Here is an 11,928-nt window from a genome sequence, read left to right as displayed (position 1 = left end):
GGTATTCACGGTGACAAGATGCCATATTCTGCTGAGCAACGGATTTTTGTAGTGATTTCATTTTTTAAACCGGAGTCTATTCAACTCTAACACTCAGAGTGTGTTCTGGAGAATATGGGGTACATAATCGCACTTCAGGCCAATTGCTCCGTAATTATGTCAACAATTCCGTATGGTCCGGAACAGGGCCAACTTCAGGGAGAAGCTGAACTCAGCCCCCCATGCCGTCTTTTCCAGAATGCCGTCTTGCAATGTATTAGGGGGTCGCCAGTGGAAAATCTACCGGCTGTTTCAGAAATTGCCTATCTTTTTCAGAGGTCCATTGCATAACACCCACTTGTCACTACAATGCGCATTATACCCCCGCCCCCCCAAAAAAAAAAATTCTTATAGCCTCTACTTTCCATATCGGAAGTTGCTTTCTGCATACTATAATTGATAAAAAAGTTATTAAGATTTCAAAAAGTAAAAAAAAAATAACACCCTGTATGAACTAAACACTTGCCTGGCGTACCACGCGATATGACACCACTTGGCTAACGTGAAGCAGAAATACAACATGGGCCCAATGCAGCGCTTCCCCAACCACTACCACCAGTTATAAACATGTATATAACATTAACTTGAAATCGAACCCGTTTCCACGATCACATCGGTAACAGCACTACTGTTCTATTAGGAATCGCTCAAATTCGCCCTTTACCAGTGACAAGTATGTTTCCGCCAGTTCATCGCTCACAATCGTCTTATTGTACGAGATCTCCCACTGGAGCTGACCGTTAAGGCTCGTGATGTTGTGACCAAATGCCGCCGGTTCCCTAGCGCCCTTCAAAAGCTGGATTTTTTTTATGGTAACTTTTCCCTGCCCGCAATTTACGGGTATATGTCCTAAATTGGATGTGTAGAACAGTTCAGGGCATGGATCACATTCGCGGTAATACGCGTTCCGGTCGGACTGGAACCGTTTATAATCTCCTAGGAACGCCTTAACCTCGAACAGTGGTTCGTTTTCGGCTAAGCGTTCCCTTGTTTCTTTCTTGATTGAGGCAGCGAGCTTCCAGAGTACCCCACTTCTGTTTTCACTTGCGACCATTTCTGCATTGAGCTTTATGTTGTTTATAGCAAGGGCTACGTAGGCACCAGAATGCGTTGCGTGGAACCTTGGTGTCGCGTAGCGCCTGAGCTCGACAACGTACAGGGATGGCAGAGACATCGTCCCTAAATCCGCCCCTAAATCCGTCAAGAACATGTATACAGCCATCGCATGGGCAGCAGCGCAGGCCGAATTCATTGATACATTTTGCTGCGCCACTGCCCTTTCAAGTTGTGACACTTGCTTCTGATCGAAAACAAAATCGACCACTCCGGAACAATTTTGTGGGTTACTAGGCTTATGCAACTCACAGAATTTAGCCGCAAGGGCCGCTTGATTTATTTTATTTTCGATTTGAGTATGTTGTCCTTGTCCAGCTCCCTCCTGGTCTAGGATAGATTCGAACTGATCTAAAAGATGCTCGCGAGGAGGCAGGAGAGGCAGACTTTCTATGTCAAGGTCTTCTTTCTGCTCAAAGGATGCTTCCAAATAGTCCTGAAGACTGGGGTACAGACCGCTATGAATTGCGGTACCGTCAGTCAAACAGGCTTGTATGACGAAGATGAACGGGTAGAGAAATCCTTGTTCGGATTTTTCAGGTTGCAGGATCTTGCATCTCCAAAGCAACTGCCCGAAGTCGAACCCCGTTTGTTCTTCGCTGGCCATTATGGCTTTGCTATCACTGGTTTGGAGAATCTCCAAGTCGGGTGCATCGGGAACTTCTGCGAAGTGGTTTTTTCCATCCTTCAAAATGACAGCCATGCGCAGGGCTGCGTGTCGTCTCTGTAAGTTCGCAAAGGCTCTACTAATGTTCTCTGAGGACAACTCCTTCTCCGATTGAACCGACACTAACATCATGATCTGGGCCCATCCCTTGTCACGTCCCGTTTCAAAGAAGAAATCTTCATATTCCCCTAGTTTCCGTTCAATTCTAGGTTCCAACCTGCTGTAACGTACATTGTCATCATTGCCGATGAAGCTTGCGAAGAGGCGAACGGGCCGAGTGGGAGGTCTAGTAAGTGTAACAGGCAGTTTCGCGTTAGCCTGTAGCCTGAGTGGAGCCCATCTTGTGAGAGGTTTGGAACTGCCTACGACTGTGGATATCAAACGAAGCATTCTGCAGCGGTCCTGAAAATACATGTACAATTCAATTGAAAACTTAGTAAAAAGATTCACACTGAATATCTTCTGCTTGTTCCACGATAAAGACCACAAAAAGATCGTAGCCTAATACTGCCTGATAACACGAATAACATGCACTCACTAAATTGTTTGGATTCAACTTTTAACTTTTAGTACCCTCCAAACCTTTAGATGACTGACTATTTTCCTCAATACACTCCCAACACTCTCCCAATACTCAATCATCGCGAAGTGAATTTTACAAGACACGTTCGTCTAAATTTAACCAACGGGCGAATAGGCCTGAGAGACTGAAGCCCCTCTAGATAGCACCTAGGAGACTGTAAAGTCAGAGCTAAACTGAGCGAGGGGCTTCCAAGTCTCTCAGGCAGCCATGGAATATAAAATACTTTCCTCCCGGACTAGTGCCAGGGGCCGCAACAGAAACAGGAAACCCAAGAATGATGTCAGAGAGAACCACGCCTACACGAAACGTTACCATCACAAGTATCCTTCCCTACTAGATCGGTACCCTAATGCAAACATTCACCAAGCGAGGCACACAACACACAACCCATACCAAACACAGGGTCTAATACGGCCTTATTCAACGTTGTATTGTTGGGACTGTATGAATAAATCAAACTCTTAACTCTTGGTGTAAATCAACAACTTTTCTCATCAAATTAAACTCGTCTTGAATTGAACCATGTATTCAGCTGTCCTCCATCTTGCAAGTTCACTCTCACCCAACCAGTGCTGCCACCTATGCCAACTATACTACTACAGGGTGTCAAAAAACATAAACTAAACAATATATGGGGTGTCACAACACGACAAACGTAAATCAAAGCACAGCTGGACATTAACTTGTCAAGTGATCCACGAACAATGCTCGTTGCGCACTTTGATGAAACCTCATGACTAGGATGAATTAAGATAATACGAGCATTCCAAATACTCCAGTTGTCTACAAATAACCAAAGAGAATATGGACCAGGCCCTGGATCAAAATGAGGGTGGATCATGGGGCATACCATTGCCTGTTAAAGGAGTTGCGGCTGACTGACAAGCCGTCATACAAAAAATTTCCTGCGAATGGATGAAACTTCTAGAAAAGGTTTCATCACCCTACGAAGCAAGACACTCACTTGAGAGTTGCTATACCTGCTTCTTGTTCAAGTCACATGACCTCAGGTAGATCACATGACGCAAATCCTATTTCTGATTGGCTGAAGAGTTTGCAACATTTTTACAACATGCAACAAAGAATTGAATTGCATTTAATTTGCAACAATTTTACAACAATTTTACAACAGGTTGTAAGACGCGTTTTGCTCCGAACACACTACGCAACATTTTTGCAACATTTGTTGCAACTGGAAATGTTGTAAAAATGTTGCTAATATTTTACTAGTGTACACAGGCCTTAAGTCACATTAAAATACTCTAGACTCGGCTCTATAATACCAGGTTGATACTACCGCCCAATACCACGTTTATTATGTTTCACAATGATATTCATCCAGATTAGGGGTGTTAGGCCTGTATAAATTCTCGTCAGACCTCATTGGTTGGAATCGTGATTTTGGGTAATCCTACATGTATGATTAACATATGATGGGCGGGCAAGAAATATATGATCTGGTCTTATACAGTCGAGTTGAGAGTATTCACATGTTTGTTAACTTCCTAATATTTGTTCTCCTATTAAAATCAAATACTTCTCCAAGTTTGTTTTTCTTTCTTTTTTCTTTTTTTCAATTTTTAGTAGGGCCTACCCTATGAACTAAGGAGATGTACTCTAAGAAACTCTCTAGGCAGCAGCTTAGTAGGCAAGATAAAGTTACATGAAGTCGCCAATATGGGTCTCTCCCATCTCATAATACGTCAAAACTATCCACGCCTTTACGATGAATATATTTAGTGGTGAATCAAACACGTCCCAGTGCCCACACTGTGCAGATTAGTCACCTAAATATGGCCAATTTACCCCCCCCCCCCCCCCCCAGCAATTAGCTCAGACAGCAATTAAAGCCTCAAACACGGAAAGGCTCCAGGTATAGACAACATACCGGCGTAGCTTCTGGCTACTGGTGGTGAGCCTGTAGTGAAAGCCTACACCAGGATCGGCATGCAAGAACTGGAGAATGGCCACATGATTGGACAACACCCATTGTCCTCCCACTCCCAAAGAAAGGTAACGTACGGAAATGCCAGAACTACAGAACAATAGCCTATGTAGTCACCAAAGCTAGACCCTGTTGAAAGTACTGCTGAGGCGCCTACAGCCACAATCAGAAGCTATCTTCTCCAAAGCGCAAGCTGGTTTTAGGAAGGGTAGATCAACAGCAGAACATATCTTCAACCCGAGAGTGTTTTTTAAGTGCAGGAGCTAAGGCTAGGGAATCATATATTCCACACCTACGTAGACTATAAGAAGTGTTTTGATCGTATTGGGCAGTTATGCGGCGGTTCAATAACATCAGAGGCATCATAAACTTTATTGAAGTATTGTACAGGGCATTAACCAGCATGGTTAAGAGAGGAGAGGAATTCAGCGAATGTTCCCCAATATCAGTAGGAGAGCGGATGTGCAACATCTTCCAGGAGAATATCATGTCTGAAGCGCTAATTCACCATCAGTCTCAGAGGGTGATCAGCGATCTCCGCTTCGCGGACGACATCGACCTTATTAATAAAGACCTTTTGCAGTACGTTTTACGTGTATGCGAACGTGCACAAAAGTGCGTGGACGTAATAGCCCGCGTTAGTGGATATTTTTGGATTTGGCATGGCGTTTGGCACCTCATAAAATGGCCATGTGGTTCGGCAGGACCTTTCCGCGCAGTTCAACGCGTTTCTCGTGTAAGTCGTTCCACGTGGTTTTCTCACAAAAAAAACAGTAAGGAAACTTACATGTATATCTATTTTCGATTGAGAGGGCAATTACTTTTCGACTTCAAAATAATCTAGTGCACTTTTATAAAAAAATATCATAGCAAAGGAATTGAACAATTTAAAATAAAAGTACATGTAATTGAATGATAATAATGTGAAAAAAGGAATTGAAAAAAGGATTCCAAATGGAGTCGAACCCACGATGTATTTGGCAAAATACATACCATGCCAGCAGTGCTACTAAGTGAGCTAAACTGGACAGTTAATCTCGGTAATCATTTTGACCAATAGAAATGAATTATGTTCGCTTCTCGTCACACCTGAATACCCTCGATAAATATTTCTGAGGCCGACAATACTATTCAAATTCCGGATTTTTGGGATATACTTAGTACGTAACATAATTGGCATTATCATATAGCTCAAAATGATCTGTTTGATGAGACAGTTTTGCGAAAACCGGTTCTCTAATTTAAGACGAGTATGACAGACAAATGCAACCAAAAAACCTTATCAAAATGATTTTCGTACGCCATTGCTTGGATGTTTGGTCCCATTCCCGGATGTTTGGTCCCATTCCAGGAGCTCTTTGCTGTTGGAAGGGGATAACACTTCAAATTATTTTGTTTCCGTTAGCAGACGACAGAGATGCCTCGCTTTGACTGAAAATGCCTCGTTTTCGTGGGATGTTCGGTCCATAACCCAAACCATGGACAAATACCTTACAAGTTCTCTAAAACTCGTAACCCAAGGCCAATTCTATATACGGGAAAATCCCACTTACCTCGGCCTCGATCAACCCGATCTATAATTCCCTAGTTTTATAGACCTGTACCAGGAGTAGGTGATTTCAATGGAATAACTCGAGGTATTACATACGAGTATTGCGGTTTGGTGTCTTTGGAGGATCGCCGTCGCACCCGGTGTAGGCCTATTGTGTCATGCAATTGGCGTGCTTTACTATGAAGACACTGTGTTGGACGTTTGCTATTGTCAGTCGAGCTATACCGACTCATCAGTTTCAATGTTTCCGTACACTGGCTGAGACGGTCTAACCATGTCATTTCATGTAGACCTTCTTGCCGCTTGGCAGTATGAATGTGGTTGGCAGGGTATAGGGTTTACAATGAATATTCGGGGTTAGAAGTAGACAGGTGTTTAGGGCACATGTCCCATGGCACCAGTCAAATGACACGGAATTGTGTTGAAATTGCCAACATCAACAGATTTAGGACAATTATCAATTCTTATTGCGACACAAGTACCGTTGACAAAACACAGAAAAAGACGCAAGTTCGCAAGAAAAGAATATTACTGTACATTAGTCATCAACATCTAGGAGGGGCAAAAACTCGGGACCCTTGCCCTCCTCTTCCTCTTCAACAACTAGGTCGTTGACGTCTATTTCTAAATCATTATTTTGTACTAATCTGCTTGCTTGCCAGGCAAGGCGAACTGCTTTCTCCGTCATTCGACCCCAAGCAAGGCCTATCACACGGAGGACCTCTCGACGGGAAATTGGTGGGCAGGTACCATCCTCTTCTGTATTGCATCAACCAACCAGAAATAAGCAGGTCATAATTGTGAGGCATGGTGAATATTAAATGACCAGTTCGAGGTGGAGTTATCTGGTGTCATAGTTCTGGAGATAAGAGTATAAACTATTACAATGAACTACATGTATATCACAGTACCATGCTACTACATATGCCTAATATGGTTGGAATATTTGGCCAAACCATAGGTTTCTAAAATCGAGGAAGTCCAACGCGTTTTTGACGAATGCGCACTTACCTTTCCGCACGTTCACCTCCGTAAGTGTGCCACCACAGGCCTGAAAGACCTGCATTTATACAAAAAGTGATCACCTCATACGCAATAGGCTCACGTATATGGCAAGCCAGAGTGGACACAATTCGTATTTTATATCCTTATATATTGTTATTTTATGTGGATATATATTCATATTTTATGTCCATATATATTCCGACCAATCAGAATGAATTTCTTTATATGCACAATAATTCATTTTATATACACATAAATTCCATTTTATGTCCACATAAATTCCATTTTATGTCCACATGAAATCCGATTTTATGTCCATATAAATTATTTTATGTGGAGATATATTGGTATTTTATGTCCATATAAATTAGATTATATCTACACATAAATTAGACCGGACGAATTTATCACCACATAAATTCCCATTTTATATGGACATAAAATCAGCTAATCAGAATGCCGCTTTATATGTGCTTATATATTCCACTTCCGTATTGAAAACTTCTACTTCCGTATTAGAATCGGTCACTTCCGTATTAAAATACTTTTGGCCAATGGGAACCATCGTTTCATTGGCGCGCGCAGCTGCATTGTGGGTCGGAAGAGTCATTGTTCAGCAGATAATAGGCAGAGGGTTGACTGTTGAACTCTGCACACTTAACACAATGCCACGCTCACTCCCCTGCACGCCCACAATACAATGGAGTTGCGCGCGCCAATGAAACGATGGTTCCCATTGGCCAAAAGTATTTTAATACGGAAGTGACCGATTCTAATACGGAAGTAGACGTTTTCAATACGGAAGTGGAATATATAAGCACATATAAAGCGGCATTCTGATTGGCTGATTTTATGTCCATATAAAATGGGAATTTATGTGGTGATAAATTCGTCCGGTCTAATTTATGTGTAGATATAATCTAATTTATATGGACATAAAATACCAATATATCTCCACATAAAATAATTTATATGGACATAAAATCGGATTTTATGTGGACATAAAATGGAATTTATGTGTATATAAAATGAATTATTGTGCATATAAAGAAATTCATTCTGATTGGTCGGAATATATATGGACATAAAATATGAATATATATCCACATAAAATAACAATATATAAGGATATTAAATACGAATTGTGTCCACTCTGGCTTGCCATACACGTAAAGGGCCTAGGTCTCTCTCCTGCCAAACTCGGATAATTACATACGATAACAGCCATTAGATATTAGATATGCGGGCTACAGTCCACCCCATTCTGCTGTTGTTAAACGTTATACACTTAGGCCATGGGCCCAGTGTGAAAAAAGTGTCTAGAAAAATAATTTCGTTTGACAAATTAGCGGGCAAATTTTAAGTGATGATATTAGGGTAATATGAGGGAGCTAAATTCAAAAATGCATTTTTCCCACGCGTAGGAATGCACATTAACCCCCTACGGGCCAAAATCAAGTTATACATCAAAAAATTCTAAATGTCCTTTAGAAAGTGTTTAAACATGTTGAAATTAATTCTGTTTGGTATGTTTAAGAATTTATTCCATATACTCTAGTCTCGGCTTTTTATGGTGGGTTCATTATCTCCACGGCCTACCGCCTACACAGTGGTGATTTGTAATGGAAGACCGCCTCCACCATATGAATGGCTGAACGTCTGTCATTCACATTTGAATCGTGTGACTGCTAGCATGGGACGCGGTCCTTGTGAAATTGATTGAGCCACAGGGAAAGTTATGGTTCATTACATCCAATCTTTTAATGTTCAATGTATGACCGAAATTGATGCAGTTTGTAATATTGAAAGTTTTACTTCACACTGTTATTACGATAAATAAAAGTAATGCTATAATGCAGGGTGTCGCAAAAGAAATGCGCGAATTTTACATTCTGAGTATGAACCATAAACTGCCTGGGTGTCTAAATTTTCCTTAAAATTGCAACGTTTGGTGCATTTTTCTCTAAACATAGGAAATGACTACAGTCTCAATTCAGAATTGAACTTTTTGCATCGAGGTAAACAAGAAATGAGATAGATAGATATATCCAGGGGGATGATTGGGGAACCTGTTTACACGTTTCAACACAGGCCATTTTTTTCTAAACACGTCAAACGTCGCTAAGGACAAAAGCCAACGTGAACCAACGTGAACCTTATTACCCATAGATTGCTAAGATGTGCAGTACGTCACTCGGTAATGTACACAGTAAGCACATGCAGCGACGATGTTGTATAACGGCCGAAAACAACAATGGTTTTTCCTCTTGCCAACGTGACTGACGTCATGACATAAGTCGACGTCATGGATCTGCTTAGATATTCAGGCTTCTGTCTGGGTCAAAATTAGTTACCCACCATAAATCGGCTTCATGGCGCTTATTTACCCATCAAATTCTTATCTAAAAACTTCCACAAAATCAAATTCAGATTTGGGAAACCTGCATTCAGTAGTATTTTTCTGCATTTCATTGCAGCAAAACATGGTAGTTCTGTTGAAATACCATTGAATGCAGGTTTAGAAATCAGAGATTATTATGGGGAAGTTTTTAGAGATTTGGTGGGTAAATAAGTGCCACGAAGGTGATTTATGGTGGACAACTAATGTTGACACAGACAGTACAAAGGCACAGTCCGTGTTCTCTCGCATCCTGCAGAGCACTATAGGCCTGATCCACTTCATCATCTAGCATGGCCATGAACTCAATTCCATCTGCATGTTCTTCGTCAAGTTGTGGAAGTGGTCCAGCCTCGACCTGGCCTTGGCGTAAAGCTGCCTCGAATCCATTTTCGATAACCTGGTGACTCACGGCACCACAGGCACAGGCATTGCTCACAATGTTGACAACAAACAATTCAAAAAACCACCCCGGACCCAATTTTGGAAATACCATTGACACTGGAACTTCGGAACTGCTCATAGGTCAGATCTCTTTCATAGGAGCGATTCAACAAACTGCCTGAGTGTTTAGCATAACCGCGAAATCGACCATAGCACACTTCGGAATTGCTCCGCCATCTGATTGGCCGTTTCATCACAAAAGCGGTGAGTAACCATGCTCTACGTAGTTTGTGAAGGGGAATGGCCTGCATATTGCAAACACACCATAAAAAGCCGAGACTAGAGTATCTCCAACTCATACGGTAAAGAATAGTCGGCAAAACCGAGGATTGGTGGTTCACACAGTAATATGTTCAGTTTATCAAATGCCGCTTGTTCCTTTTCACCCCATAACCAAGGAGGTTTGTCCTTGCTCTTCTTCCCAGAAGAACAATGCAGTAAATCGTTAAGGGGTTAAGCAATCATGGCACAATCTATTACAAATCTACGATTATAGGACGAGAATACAAGATAACGTCGGAAGTCATCAACAGACGAGGGCCGCGGCCAAGTCCGGCCCGCCTCGACATTATCGGGATCCATCTCAATACCTTACTCTGAAATAATATAACCAAGATATTTTACACGTCTCATCAGAAACTGACATTTAGAGGGTTTGAGCTTCACATTAGCTTTCACCATCCTCTCGAAAACAAGTTCCAACCTATTCAAATTATCTTCCACAGACTTTGAAAAAACAATAATATTATCCAAGTAAACAAGACAGATTTCTAGATTTATGTCCTGCAAAGCAAGTTCCATCAAACGTTGAAATGTACTTGGAGCATTTGTAGCCCAGAATGGCATAACATTGCACTCATAAAATCCTAACGGTCCTACCGAGAAAGCTGTGAGATGTTTTTGAGATTCCTCTATCTCCACTTGCCAATAGCCCGCCTTCATGTCTAGACATGAGAACCAAGTGGACCCAGCAATAGCATTGAGGGTCTCATCAATCCTGGGTAAACTATGCGTCTTTGATTGTACGTTTATTAAGCTCCCTCAGATCTATACAAAACCTAAGAGAGTTGTCCTTTTTACGTACAATAACGACCGGAGAAGCATACGCACTCATAGAATCCCGAATAACGTCACTTCCAAGCATTTGTTTCAAATGGATTCGGACATCATCATACATAGTAGGAGGAATGGTGCGATGACGGATCTTGAATGGTTTGTTGTCTGACAAATCTATACGATGTTTTCACAGGTTGGTACGACCTAAATCAGAGTCGTGTTGGGAAAATGCTGATTTCCATTTCACCAAACGAGACTGTAGATCGGACAAATGATCATAGTCAATGTCTTCCTGAAATTTAAAAAGTTTCAAAAAGTCGGAATCCAACAGAGGACCACTGTTTATCCCAGCATTAGAAGCATCTGGAAAAGGAGATCGATCAACGTCATACTCATCAGACTTAGGAACTGTACCATAGGTTTCTGTAGCATGAGTGCTATCTGAAAGAAGAGAATCGTCGACCGCATCTAAAACAGGTGGTTTGATATCCTAATTGGCCTCTGTCAATTTGCATATTACAAATCTTCCTGGAACAGAAATAGGTTGAGATGTAATATTTTGTAGCACAACAGCCACTTTCTTTGTCTTACCTGCAGAGGGAATCTTCTGTAATGAAGATACCAAAATCAAACCTCTTGGTAAGGTTTCACAAGAATCTGTAACAACATTCATCGGACGACCGGTGTTACACCGAGTAATCCCTTTAATAGAAATTTGTGCATTACTATCTACGGCGATTGGTTTATTGGTGCGAACCGTACCGATCGGATCATGTGTTATGTCATAGCATTTGAGAGTGTCACGTCATATAGTATCCTCGATCAAACTTCTGTCCTTAGACAATTCACATAGAACATTTGTACCAAGAAGGAGAGGAACTAATGCATTATATGCTGTATCCGCAACGACGAGTAATAAAATATCCAATGTTAGTAAGTTTATTGTAAGAGGCAACTCTACAAACCCTTTATAGGGGAGCTTATCCCCAGTAGCACTCTGGATATCTAGAATCTGCGACAAGGGTTGTATCTCCAGATTTGGAAGATATTGATCTAGAAAAGAAGAAGAGACAAGCCCTTCGGCGATAATGGCTCACTGTGAGAAATGATTGCTATAATGTTGTCA

The 11,928-nt window shown here is 41.5% G+C and overlaps 1 protein-coding gene across 1 annotated transcript in view; it reads right to left on the bottom strand.

Annotated features, from left to right (window-relative positions):
• Nucleotides 1–569: 569 nt before the first annotated feature.
• The window catches only part of LOC135485036 (uncharacterized), a 35,021-nt gene continuing 23,662 nt past the window's right edge, over nucleotides 570–11,928 (bottom strand). Inside the window, exon 2 of the mRNA XM_064766763.1 lies at nucleotides 570–2,221. Within this exon, the coding sequence (XP_064622833.1) occupies nucleotides 665–2,209 (1,545 nt within the window). The 5' untranslated portion in view covers nucleotides 2,210–2,221 and the 3' untranslated portion in view covers nucleotides 570–664. The remainder of the gene's footprint in view (nucleotides 2,222–11,928) is intronic.

The sequence above is a fragment of the Lineus longissimus genome, chromosome 3 (genome assembly GCF_910592395.1).
Source record: "Lineus longissimus chromosome 3, tnLinLong1.2, whole genome shotgun sequence".
In the NCBI taxonomy this organism is placed as follows: Eukaryota; Metazoa; Nemertea; class Pilidiophora; order Heteronemertea; family Lineidae; genus Lineus; species Lineus longissimus.
Note: the sequence above shows the minus strand (reverse complement) of the source record. Positions and strands in the feature narration are given on the sequence as shown.